Source organism: Aegilops tauschii, chromosome 3 (assembly GCF_002575655.3).
Source record: "Aegilops tauschii subsp. strangulata cultivar AL8/78 chromosome 3, Aet v6.0, whole genome shotgun sequence".
Taxonomy (NCBI): domain Eukaryota; kingdom Viridiplantae; phylum Streptophyta; class Magnoliopsida; order Poales; family Poaceae; genus Aegilops; species Aegilops tauschii.
Window position 1 is genome coordinate 3169725 of NC_053037.3, and position 14148 is coordinate 3183872.

The window sequence follows — 14148 nt, forward strand, 5'->3', positions numbered from 1 at the left end:
AGGAGGATATCCTGCAATACAAGAGAGAAAGAGGATAGCTCTGCCATAGTGCCATGGCATCATCAGTTAGCGGTTTCACAGGGATAAGTCCAATAATCCTCCTGATATAACTGTTGATACAAGCTCAAACGATTTGGTTGTGTGTGAAAAAAGGCACACATATGCAACTGATAAAGGCTCACTTGTAAGCCACCTTTCTGACCAAAAATTTGTGGAAGTACCATTGCCAATCTGCAAATATCATGATAAAGGAAGAATCAATTCTACCATGTACAATCCACCTTGCACGCATGCTTGACGACTAAGCTAAAAAGGCTCCTCAAAGTTAGCAACAATCACATTTCCATAAATCGCAAACTACGTACAAGCCAACGCACCCATATAGGTAGATTATGTCAAAAATTACCTTCAATGTTGGCGTTTGTTTTATCATTTGCGACGTCTGTGTCATTGAGTTAACACAGACAGCACAATGAAGAAACGCCAAAAACGAATGATATACTCAATGACGCAGTCACTGATTCTGTTTCATTTTTTTTTCCAGTCTTGTAGTCTGCTGTCAGTTCACCACTAAACCCCCCAAAAAAATCTCACTTAAGTATGATTACGAATATGCTTATTTGAAAAACCTATGTCCTTGCCACAACACATAGGACATAGCGGCTAAAACGCCAAGAAACAATGACCTACTCAAATACGTGTAGTTGCTGGCTGTATTTTGTTGTTTGCAGTCTTGTGGACTGGTTGCCGGTATGTGTCTTATCCTCTTGTATTGATCTAGCATCAGCGGCAAATGGCGACACCTGCAGGTTCAGAGGCCGGTGGCTGTCCACAACTTTTAACCATCTTCTTCCTGTTCACATGCTTTATCGGTGATCTTGACGTTGTCAAAACCTTGTATAAATAGAGATGCAATGTTTAACATGATTCTTCAAGCCAACCTAGCTTTGCTAGCAGCTCTGAATTAGAAGTTAGACATCTAGCTGGTAGAGCTTTGCATCGATCATCCATTAATGGTGAAATGCATGGGTGCCTTGCAAGCCCTGAGCTTGGTCCTACTTACCTCACTGGCCATGTCGGCGCCATCCGGCTACCGCTTGGCGCTCACCCACGTCGACTCCAAAGGCGGCTTCACCAAGACAGAGCTCATGCGCCGGGCCGCGCATAGAAGCCGCCTCCGGGCGCTATCAGGTTATGACGCAACCTCGCCCAGGCTCCACTCTGTTCAAGTCGAATACCTGATGGAGCTGGCCATCGGGACGCCGCCGGTGCCGTTCGTCGCCCTCGCCGACACCGGCAGCGACCTCACCTGGACGCAGTGCCAGCCATGCAAGCTGTGCTTCCCGCAGGACACGCCCGTCTACGACCCCTCAGCCTCGTCCACCTTCTCCCCGTTGCCCTGCTCCAGCGCCACGTGCCTGCCCATATGGAGCCGGAACTGCAGTACCCCAAGCTCGCTTTGCCGGTACCGCTATGCCTACGGCGACGGCGCCTACTCGGCTGGCATCCTGGGCACGGAGACGCTCACGCTTGGCTCCTCTAGCGCACCCGTCACCGTCGGCGGCGTGGCGTTCGGCTGCGGCACCGAGAACGGCGGCGACTCGCTCAACTCCACCGGGACGGTCGGCCTCGGCCGCGGGACTCTATCGCTCCTGGCGCAGCTAGGCGTCGGCAAGTTCTCCTATTGTCTCACCGACTTCTTCAACTCTACTCTGGATAGCCCATTTTTGCTGGGCACCATGGCGGAGCTGGCCCCCGGGCCCGGCGTCGTGCAGTCGACGCCGCTAATGCAGAGCCCGCAGAACCCGTTGAGGTACTTCGTCTCCCTCCAGGGCATATCACTCGGCGACGTCCGCCTTCCCATCCCAAACGGCACATTCGACCTGAGTACCGACGGCACCGGCGGGATGATCGTGGACTCCGGGACGACCTTCACCATCCTCGCGGAAAGCGGTTTCAGGGAGGTCGTCGACCACGTGGCGCAGGTGCTTGGTCAGCCGCCAGTGAACGCCTCCAGCCTGGAAAGCCCTTGCTTCCCAGCTCCGGCCGGTGAGCCGTTTTTGCCAGACTTGGTGCTGCACTTTGCCGGCGGTGCGGATATGAGGCTGCATAGGGACAACTACATGTCCTACAACCAAGAGGACTCGTCCTTATGTTTGAACATCGCCGGGACGACGCCTGAGTCCACGTCCGTGCTGGGCAACTTCCAGCAGCAGAATATACAGATGCTGTTCGACATGACCGTAGGGCAGCTGTCATTCCGGCCCACCGACTGCAGTAAGCTCTGAAGATTGAAGCAAGCATATATGCTGAACAGTGGATATCCTTCACGCTCTGACTTCTGGCCCATGTGATCAACGAAACAGTGAATATCGATCCTTCAGATTTGGTCAATGTTCATGCAAAGTCCTGTTGAAGAATACTCTTTTGGCTCAAAGTTTTCAGTCATTCTATCAACGATTTGCTCGTAAGAGGTAGAATATGCAGTGATTCTGCTGGGTTTGAGGTCCATTTGTTAATGTGTAACTTCGTCAACAATTCGGCACGTGGAAATTAAAAAGAAGAAGAACATATTTCCTTCATTTTCTTCCATTAGTATAAGAAAATTAATATTAGTAACAAATAACTAAGGTATATAGTCTACCTGTTATATAACCAGGGTCCAAATTGGTAATTGCAGAAAGACCGCTGTCAGGCCTTGACTTGCATTCTGGATGTTCAGTCTGGTTATAAGGGTTAAGCCAGCAATTTACAGCAGAGAAAAGCTGCACCATGTTAAACATATCAAATTCGAAATATTAATTAAACTGATCGGTAAAATGTCAATCTGGGAGCAACCTATCAAGTACTGTACCTAATCATCTATGTGGAGCAAAATAGCATCTAGTCATCTATACAGCACACCACTTTTCTTTTGAACATGTTAAACAGTGTTGAAATAGCCTAGCCTAGTCTTGTGAATGATGATGAGATTAGTCAAATATATCAGTTTATATTGGAACTAGATTAGAGTAGTACATATTTATTTGTAGACTGAGCAAACCAACTGCGGTATAGCCTTCTTAGAGCAACTCTAGCAGACCCCGCATCCGGCGCAAACCAGCATAATTCCGGCGAATATACGGGTTCGGCCCATTTTTCTGGCCAGACCAAAACCCGCATCGGTGTCCGGCCCGTTTGCCGCAGCCCGCAAACGCAACCCCCGGGCCAGTATAACTGCGGGTTTGCGGGGCAGATGCGGGTCGAAACCCTATCCCCCCGCAGCCGCGTTCCCCTCCAATTTCCCACCGCGCCACTCGATTTGTCGCCGCCGACGAGCCTTGGACCGCCATGGACGACTCGGGGGATGAGGCGGAGCGCCGCTGCCGCGCCAGATCTGACGGCGGCCCGGCCGCCGCCGGCATTCAACCGCCATGAGCTCGAGGACTTCGATCTCGAGCTCGCCCGTCGCCGCCACGCCTCCTCCGGCAACTGGTCCGCGGGGAGCTCATACGGCCACGGTTCCGCGGGGTGCTCATCCGCGGGCGCATCGAGCTCGCGGCTCATTCCGGTGAAGAGGGAGCCGGAGGAGGCCGTGACCGATGCGCCGCCGCGCCGAGGCGTCATCAGGCCCGAGGACTACCTCCCCACGGGGCAGGAGGAGCTCCTCGAGCGGCCGGCGAGGGAGCAGGAGGAGATGGAAGAGCGCATCCGGCGCGAGCTCGAGTATGACCGGCTCTTCCTCGAGACGGGCGTCACGACATCGCAGGTGCACGCATCGAAGGAGGCTGACCTGCGCGTGATGAAGGCGGAGCAGGCGAAGCTCTACATCGAGGTCGACTCCGACTCCGACTGATCGCCGCCGGTGGGCAGCTACCGCAAGATCTACGGTGAGCTCAATTTTGTTGTAGTAGTGCGGTAGCGTGGGCCCTGTCTAGCATCTCTGACCTTTAATATGTATGTATGTGGAGTGTACGAACTTATTATGCGAAGAAGAACCATCTATGTGAGCGAGCTCCAGCGAGCTGCTGCTTAAATTTCTCGCGCGAAACAACTTTTTTAAAAATTACGGGTTTGTTTGCGGTTTCTATTCTGCCGCCGCAACTTTCAGCCTGCATAAGCGCCCCCGTGCGACCTGCAAACACAGTTTACAGGTCGGCAAAATGCGGGGTCTGCTAGAGTTGCACTTAGTCGTTGCAAAGACCTTTTCCATCACTCCTTTTCGACTCGAGTGTATGATCAATAGCCGGATAACCTGGTTTCTTTTTAAAGCCGCTCGAGTTTTGTTCGCTAAACTGGCCTATGAGAAGCACTCTGCCTTCGGGATAAGCAGGTTGAAGCCGAAGGCTGGCCTACTTGCAGTTTAGAGATGGGATGTGAAATGTTAAAGTACAACGAAAGACAATATTTAGATTGACACCAAAAAACTTGATTTAATTCCGGCGTGAAGTTTTCACATAAGTTTTTTTGGTTTTTTCAAGCTTATAACACCATTAACCCATTTTATGTTTTCCTTTGAGGAGGCGGGACGTCCTGTTGATCGAGGTGTTCTGCGTGATGGTTTTGCTCGGGAAATCTTTTCCGACCCACAGTTTGGCATCTTTCCTGCCGAGCTTCACCTCGGCGTTTGTTGAGGATATAGATACTGGTGTAACCCGCCCGAGATGGGCCGGGTTACGTTGCAACAGCTCTTCATTTAGAAGCCCAAGGACAGGTTAAGGATGGCGGTTTAGTAATAGGTCTAAGGCCTAGAGGCGACTTAAGGCCTGTAGTGGTAAACCGCCGTTGTGGCATGACTTGTAGTGTAAGGCAAGAATAGTTAAGAGTCCAAGCCGGACACAGTTTATGAGCCGGCCGGGACTCTGAGAGCCGCGGGGCGTTAACCTTTCTATATAAAGGGACGACCCGACGGCGGTTCAGGACAAATAAGATCAGATCGATAGCCAGGCAGGGCGGTTTAGCTCCTGGTCATCGAAACCCTAAGTAATTCCACCTCAACTGGAGTAGGCTTTTACCTTCAACGTAAGGGGCCGAACCAGTATAATCCTCGTGACCTTTGTCCCGTTTAACCCCTTTAAGCTTCCTAGCTGCGATGGCTCCACGACTAAGTCCTTGCACGAGGACATCTGCCGTGACAATTCCACGACAGTTGGCGCCCACAGTGGGGCCAGCGCACAGTGGATTTGAGTTCTTGAAGGGCAGCTTCGAAGGGCTCAAGGGATACGCTGTGGGCCGGATGACCAGAAGTCGTTGCGGCAAGCTCTACATCGACGACGCAGGCTGGGGCCCCGACGCCGGCTCAATTGAGTACGGGTACCGGGTCCCCTTCGGCGGAATCCACGTTTTCATTGGCAAGACTGGCGAGCCGGGCCCTGAGCCGGACATCTGCACCGACCCCGTCGAGACGGCTCAGCGTGCAAGACCCGCCCGGACTCTGCCGGCCTTGAAGCGTGCTTTCGTGGGATGTGTCCATGGAGAACTCTCTGAAGGATCTGGATCTGGCGAGGAGACGGCCACCCGCTCTGACGGTGAGTCGTCCACAGGTGAGACCGACTCGTTATATCAACTTCAAGATGGCAGGCTCAGGGGTTGTTCCGATGTCGACAGTATTCCGGACCCCTTTGAGCCGCCGAGCCGGGTCGGAATCTTCATGGCCGGCACACAACCTGTTCAAAGCTCCGCCGCTGGGGCAGGAGGCCCTGTGCACTCGCCGGCTCAGGTGCTGATGGATCTCACGGATAAGATGACGGCCCTGTTAACCGCTACGGTCGTCCCAGCGGATCAAGCTCAACATGATGCGGAGGTGAAACAGTTAAAACTGGATATAGCGAGAGCCAAGGAAGATCTGGCAGCGGAAGGGATTAGGATGGCTGTAGAACGGGCAGCTCTCGACGCCCAGACTCAGCTGATTCAGGCGCAGTCTTTCCGGCTCACGATGGATCAGAACGCATCCAATGAGATCATGAGAAGGAGGCATCAGAAGGCTCAATCTCGACTCCCTCCGGTTTACGATCCTCGAAACCTCTTCAACACGCCTGGTGTAGGGCCCAGTAACCCGCCAGAAATCACGGCACCCGGGGCTGGAACGCTGATTCAACCGCAAGTGATGGGGCCTCCCCGTGTGAACACTGCCCCGCCTCAATACGTGCCTATACCACCAGGTCATTATGCCAACCCGTTGAAAAACATGATCGCCGCAGCGGCGCGACTGGCGGCTCTCCCAGTCGAGGGCGACTCTGCGACGGCGGTCGAAACCCGCCGGGTCAGAGAACTTCTTCAGACGGCTCTGGCGCAACAGGAGGCATATTCATATAGCCGGGACAGGATTCATTCAACCCCTCGTCCAAACCGGAGCCCAAGTTATAGCAGACACATGGTTTCAGCGACCGGCTCAAGCAACGTCCGGCGCCGTGACTTGCCAGCTGGCCACGGCCCGACACATAATGGAGCCTTTAACGCGGTAGACCAAGACAGAGCACGACAAGAGGCGGAGCAGGCAGCTCAGCTGACAGCTTACCAGCCCCTCCCGGTTTATCCGACGGCTTCTATCGAGGCAGGCGTACCTACGAGGACCGGAGGTGTCCCTTGTCTGGTGCCGGCTCTCCGTAATGAACGTCTGCCCAAGGATTTCAAAGGACCTAGGAAGGTACCTAATTACATGGCTGATTTACAACCCGGAGCATGGATCGAGAGCTACGAGATGGCTATGGAGTTGCTGGAGGTCAGCGAAGCGGCAATGGCCAAATACTTCACCATGATGTTGGATGGGACTGCCCGCACTTGGTTGAAAGGACTGCCGCCTAATTCTATTGGGTCATGGGTAGAGCTAAAAGCCCGGTTCATCAAAAACTTCAAAGATACATGTAGGCAATCTATGTCAATTGTGGATTTGACTAACTACAAGCAGCAAGAGGGCGAGTCTACAACCCATTGGGTTCGCCGGGTCAAAGAGATAATACATTCATCTGATAAGATGGATGCCGGCTCTGCAGTCTTAGTGTTGGAGCAAAATTGTCGTTTTGCGCCCCTGAAGATGAAGCTCGGGCGGCTCAAGCGCGATTGCAATGATATGGGTACGCTGATGGCGGCTCTGGTCAAGTACGCCAACTCTGATAGTACCAAGGATCCCGCGTCTGATGATGAAAGGACAGGGAAGGGAAAAAGAATGGCGACGGCAAGGGCCCTCAGCATAACCCGGCGAACCAGGGAGGTAACAAACTAAGGCTGATGGCAGTATGGAGTTTGTGGCCAACACCAATGCGCAGGGTAACAACCACCGACGTAAGGGGAGACCACCTCCCCGAGCCGGCGGGTCAGGCCCGACGCTTGAGCAATTGTTGAATGAGCCATGTCCAAGGCATGGCTCTAGGGAGAAGCCGGCCACTCATCTATGGAAAGACTGCGCAATCATGAAAGCCTTCAAAAATTCCAACTCTTTTAATGGCAACAATGGGCAGGGCGGCGGCTCCGGCACCGGCGGCTTTCATGGCCCGGGCGGCGGCTCTAATTCCAATTCTCAGAATTTTCAAGGAGGATTTAATCAACAATCTGGCCAGGGTAATCAGCAGCAGCAGCAGGGGGATACCAGACCAATCCAAAGCAGCTCAATGGTGGACAGTATCATGTGTTTACTACCAGTCTGTGCAAGCGAGACCAGAAGCTTCATAAGAGGGCTGTAAATGCTGTTGAGCCGGCGGTTCCACGCTATTTAAGATGGTCTGAGCAGCCTATTGTATGGAGTAGGGAAGATCACCCTCCCCGGGTTGATAATTCGGGTCACCTGACCTTGGTGGTGGCTCCTCAGGTTGGGGGGTACAAATTCACTAAAGTGCTCATGGACGGAGGCAGTAGCATCAACATCCTCTATTATGAGACCTTCCGTCGTATGGGATTAACTGATAAAAACCTCAGCCAGTCCAACACTGTTTTCCATGGGGTGGTGCCCGGTAAGTTGGCGTATCCAGTCGGTAAGATCGAGCTGGAAGTGGCCTTTGGAGATGAGTACAACTACAGGGCGGAAAAACTGACTTTTGAGGTGGTTAAAATAAGAAGCCCGTACCATGCTTTATTTGGGCGGCCGGCTTACGCCAAGTTCATGGCACGGCTGTGTTACGTGTATTTGCAGCTCAAGATGCCGGGTCACAATGGGACCATTACGGTTCATGCCAGCCGAAAGATAGCCTTGGAGTGTGAGGAAGGTGACGCTGCTTACGCTGAATCTGTTTGTGCAACAGAGGAGTTGAAGTTTTACAAGGATAATGTTGACCCGGCAGATATGACGTCTTTGAAAAAGCCAACCACGGAGCATGAGCCGGTAATGAAATTTAAGTCGGCCGATGAGACTAAACTTGTTGACTTTGTTCCAGGTGACTCATCTAAGCAGTTCAGCATCAGTGCCAATCTGGATCCGAAATAGGAAGGCGCGCTCATCGAGTTCATCCGTAAGAACAGGGACATCTTTGCATGGAAACCTTCTGACATGCCGGTTGTACCAAGAGAACTCGCTGAGCACACTCTCAATATTGATCCGAAATTTAAGCCAGTCAGGCAATTCCTCCGGCGGTTTAATGAGGAGAGGCGGAAAGCCATTGGTGAGGAAGTAGCCCGGCTCTTGGCGGCCGGGTTTATCGTTGAAGTCTTTCATCCAGAATGGTTAGCTAACCCGATGCTCGTGCTCAAGAAGAATGGCACCTGGCGTATGTGTGTGGACTATAGGCTTGTTCGGCTGATCCTTTTGCTCTCCCCCGTATTGATCAAATTATTGATGCTACGGCAGGTTGTGAGCGTTTGAGTTTTTTGGATGCTTACTCTGGATACCATCAGATCAAAATGGCAGTTAAGGACCAAGAGAAGACGGCGTTCATCACTCCCTTTGGAGCCTTCTGTTATGTGTCTATGCCTTTTGGGCTCAAGAGTGCACAGGCGACTTACCAGCGGCGCAACGTTCATGCTTATGTGGATGATATTGTGGTAAAATCCAGAGAGAAGGAAACCTTGGTAGAAGATCTGAAAGAGACCTTTGATAATCTCCGGGTCTACAAGATGATGCTTAATCCGGCCAAGTGTGTTTTTGGTGTTCCTGCAGGCAAGCTCTTGGGTTTTCTGGTTTCTCATAGAGGCATCGAAGCTAACCTGGAGAAGATCAAGGCAATCACCTCTCTGGCTAAGCCGGCGTGCATAAATGACGTCCAGCGTCTGGCGGGTCACATCGCTGCTTTGAGTCGGTTTATAAGCCAGTTGGGTGAAAAAGCCATGCCACTATACCACATGATGAAGAAAACAGATGATTTTGTCTGGAATGACGCTGCTAATGCTGCTTTTGAGGATTTGAAAAGACAGCTAGCTGAGCCGCCAGTCCTTGCTGCTCCTATCGATAAGGAGCCCTTGTTGTTGTATGTAGCCGCTAACACACGAGCCGTCAGTGTGGCTGTGGTGGTGGAGCGTAAGGAGGCGGGTAAGGAACATCCGGTTCAGCGGCCGGTTTACTACGTCAGTGAAGTACTTATTGAGTCTAAGCAACGGTATCCACATTGGCAGAAGCTTGTTTATGGGCTGTTCATGGCAAGCCGGAAGCTTAAGCATTATTTCCAAGGCCACCCTAGGAGATATCATCCAAAACAGAGAAGCCACAGGAAGAGTTGCTAAGTGGGCCATAGAACTCGGGCCTCATGGTCTAAAGTACGTGCCACACACTGCTATCAAATCTCAAGCATTGGTGGATTTCATCAACGATTGGACAGAGCTGCAGGTGCCTGAAGAGAAACCGGATAATACATATTGGACTATTCACTTCGACGGATCCAGGCAATTGGAGGGCTCGGGGGCTGGAGTTGTGTTAGCTTCCCCTCGAGGTGACAAGTTTTGTTATGTACTACGGTTGATGTTTCCCTATACTAACAATGTAGCTGAGTACGAGGCCTTGCTCCATGGTCTTCGGATGGCTAAGGAGATGAGCTTTAGCCGGGTAAGGTGCTTTGGCGACTCAGATTTGGTGGCCCAACAAGTATCAGGCAAGTGGGATTCCAAGGACTCCCTCATGGCGGCTTATCGCCGCGAAGTTGATGCCATTGCTGGACATTTTTAGGGTTACCAAGTAGAGCACATCGATCGCAGAAAGAACGAGGCGGCTGATGCATTAAGCCGGTTAGGCTCTCAGTGAAAGCCGGTGCCGCCTAATACTTTCTTGGATACTCTGCATAACCCTTCTGTCAAGTTACCTACACAGGAAGACTTGGTTGTTCCTGACCCAGAAGCACAGTTGGTGGCGGCTCTCCACGTTATCCCAGATTGGACAGTGCCATACTTGGCTTATATGACCCGGGGAGAATTGCCTGAGGATGAAACTTTGGCCAGACAAATAACCCGGTGGTCTAAGTCAATGATAATTGTCAATGGCGAGCTGCATCATCGCAGTGTCACTGGAGTTTTTCAGCGTTGTGTTTCCTCTGAGGAAGGTCAAGAAATTTTACGTGAGATTCACGAGGGGGATTGTGGCCATCATGCCGGCTCAAAATCCCTTGTGTCCAAGGCTTTTCGTCATGGTTTTTATTTGCTGACGGCTCACGCTGATGCAGAGGACTTGGTCAGTAAATGTGACGGTTGTCAGAAGTTCTCAAGACGGGCTCACGTGCCGGCTCAAGAGTTGAGGATGATTCCAATCACTTGGCCGTTTGCAGTCTGGGGGCTTGATATGGTTGGGCCTTTCAAAAGGTCCAAAGATAAGAAGACCCACCTCTTGGTGGCAATTGACAAGTTCACAAAGTGGGTTGAAGCAGAGCCAGTTAGTAAGTGTGACGCAGCCACGGCAGTTCAGTTCATGAAAAAGGTGATATTTCGCTTTGGTTTTCCACACAGCATTATAACTGACAATGGTACCAATCTATCTAAGGGCGCCATGGCGGATTTTTGTCAACGAGAGCATATTCGGCTTGATGTTTCATCAGTGGCTCACCCTCAATCCAATGGTCAAGCTGAGAGAGCCAATCAGGAAATCTTGAAGGGCATCAAGCCCCGGCTTTTGGTCCCTTTGCAACGGACGCCGGGTTGTTGGGTGGAGGAGTTACCTTCCGTATTATGGAGCATCAATACTACTCCTAACAGGTCTATGGGTTACACACCTTTCTTCATGGTTTACGGAGCTGAGGCGGTCCTCCCTAGCAACATCCGCCATGACTCGCCTCGAGTGGCGGCTTATGTCGAGGCGGATAATGAGCAGGCGCGTCAAGATGCTCTTGACTTATTGGACGAACAACGTGACATAGCAGCAGCTCGCTCGGCGATTTACCAACAAGACCTGCGCCGCTATCACAGCCGCCGGGTTAAGTCCAGGACCTTTCAGGAAGGTGATTTGGTGCTCCGGCTCATCCAGGATCAAATAGATGCACACAAACTATCCCCACCTTGGGAAGGGCCCTTTGTGGTCAACAAGAACTTGCACAACGGGTCATACTACCTTATCGATGTTCGGGAGCACAAAGATTCACGTAAGTCGGAGGAGGAGACCCGCCGGCCATGGAACATAGCTCAGCTTCGGCCTTATTACACTTGAGCCACCGGCTCTCATAATGTACATATTTCTATAGCCATGTATATATTGTGATAAATAATAAAGCAGGACCTCTGTCCTTTTTTCCTCCAAAGGTAAATGTATCATTGTTATTTTCATTGTAATATTACATGGTCACTAGGAGGTTGATCCGGCTTATGATCGTATTCGAATCTAGCCGTTAAAAATATGATCACTTGGGGGCTTCCTGTTCAAACATAGGTTGTATTCGAACCAACGAGAACATAGCTGTCGATACCGACTTGATTGGCATATTGCCGAGCTCATTGGGGAGTTTTTCTTTGATCATATTTGAATCATAGCTCAACCCCCTTTGGGAACCGACGTGGATCGTATTCGAATCAGCGTCGTTAAACAACTCTCAAAGTCATTTGGCGGCTTCCTGTTCAAACATAGGTCGTATTCGAACAAAAGAGAACATAGCTGTCGGTACCCTCTTGATCGGCAACGCCAAAGCCACTGGGGGCTATATGATCGCATTCGAATCTTAGCTTAACCCCTTTGGGACGGTTCTCTGGTCGTATTCGAATCAGAAGCCCCTAAATTTTTGAGATCTCTTGGTTTGCAAACCAGTTCTTTTGATGATATCAAAAGTATTCAAGGGTGGTTCTTATTCCACCGGCTTAACCTTGATTAATAATGTTGATAGCACATAATAAGCATTATATGTGCTGGTGAACCGGAGTTGAGTTCTCAACCTCATTATTCGGGTTACATAAACCGGAAGTGTACTTGAAGGCTCGCAGGTATGATGTTATGGTTATCTCGAAGATATAATTGAGAGCCGGTTTATTATGACTTTGATTCATATTCCGGGTTATATGTAAAGTATATGACTCTCCATGCGGTAAGCCGCCTAGAGACTTGTGATTTGTTTTCTATGCAGGACAATTAAAGACAGCTCTTTAAACTTAAGGAAAGCAGAGGATCAAACATAACCCGGAAGAATATAAAGGGGCAGTTTAAATATAGTTAAGCGCTACACACGTGCATGATGGCACGGCAAAATTAAGTGTTCGTCCTACTCTATTACAGGACTCCCCGAGTCCAAAAGGTGAGGCATTGTTTTTGAGACATAACCATGAGCCGCCTAAGAAATCAAAGGTGCTTGTTGGGCTGAAGCTTCCGGCTCATCCCTCTCCGCTCCTCCGGCCGTTTCCATGTCCTGGAAGGTTGATGATTTCCAGTCAATGCCACTCAAGGCTTCAAATTGAGCTTCATCATCAATTAACCCAGCCGGGTCAACTTCAGGGGCGAAGGTATGCTTACGAGTCGGAGGAATCAGGCTGACTGCTTCATAACGAGGTGTTGGGATCCTCTGATTCTCCGCGTCATAGCCCGGTTGATATTTGGTAAGGTCTGTGTCATTACCAATCAAAGTGGCCACTGGGCGTACGCTCTTCACACAAGCGGCGAAGTCTTTCTGGTCAAAGGGAGTGCCATCTTCCTTCAAGCTAGGATACCCAAGGGCGATGTCGGCCGGGTCTAGCTCCGGTAGAAACGCCTTGGCCCGGCTTAGAGCGGCTATGGCTCCGGCTCTTGCAGAAGCTCATCTTAACTCTTGGAAGCGTTGAGGAAGCACGGCAAGCCGCCTGAGTACATCTGCCAGATGAGTGGGAACTTCGTTTGACAGAGCCACAACGGCTAAGGCACGTTGTGACCCGGTGTAAAGTTGTTCTACCAAGGTATAAACCGCCTTCAGCTTGGTCAGCACGTTCTGATTGAGATTGGAACTCCTGGGACCTGCATTACAAAGTCAGGTGAGCTGATGGCAATTGAGATACTTATGGCAAATGAACGATGTAAACTAGTTAGAAACTTACAGAGTAACTTACCAAAGATTGCGGAGACCATCTGAGATACATGGCGTTTTAAGCCGGATAGCTCGGCGGTTCTTTCAGTAAGAGTGGCTTCCGCTTGTTCGGCCCGGCTGAGCAAAGCAGTTTTTTCATCCGCCCAGGCTTTTCTTTCTGCTTCAAACTTTTTCTTCAGTTTCTCTTGTGCAGATACACTGAATTCAAATTTGGAGTTGGCCTTTTGGGTTTCACTTTCCTGAGTCTTCAGGCGGTTCTTTAGATCAGAGATTTCCGATTCAAATTTCTTATAGGCGGCCTGTACAAAATTCCGGGTTACAGTTAGGGTGATTATAATGCAACAAGTCCCAAGCACTTTGCAAGCAAAGACACTTGGCACTTGGGGGCTAATGTATGCTGAAAGGCTCTATTTACAGTGCCGGTTCATGAAAATAAGTCCCAAGCACTTTGCAGGCAAAGGTACTCGGCACTTGGGGGGCTAATGTGTAAAGTTGCTCAACTACTTGATTAAAATAAGGTAAGGACCGGTTCAACTATGTTGTCTAACCCGGCCCTTGAGTGTTACCAGGTAAGCCAGTTTTCTTGCAGTGATTATTAAGCCGGTATTAAGTCTACAACATATTTCATCATAAGTAATAGACTTGGGGGCTGGCATGGTAAAGATAACTATGGAATAAGCAAGAGAGTCATACCTCAGACTTTTGCTGTATTTGCTTCACCATATCAATTTCCATGTCCCGGCTGTTGTGCACTTGATTAATATAGCCAGAGACAATATCTCCAATGCTC

At 50.5% G+C, this 14148-nt stretch overlaps 1 protein-coding gene across 1 annotated transcript; it reads left to right on the forward strand.

Annotated features, from left to right (window-relative positions):
* Positions 1–966: 966 nt before the first annotated feature.
* On the forward strand, positions 967–2388 carry LOC109773169 (aspartic proteinase nepenthesin-1-like). The gene has a single exon (XM_020331871.4). It carries the CDS (start codon positions 1014–1016, stop codon positions 2286–2288), a length of 1275 nt encoding a protein of 424 aa, XP_020187460.2. The 5' UTR covers positions 967–1013; the 3' UTR covers positions 2289–2388.
* The last annotated feature ends 11760 nt before the right edge of the window (positions 2389–14148 follow it).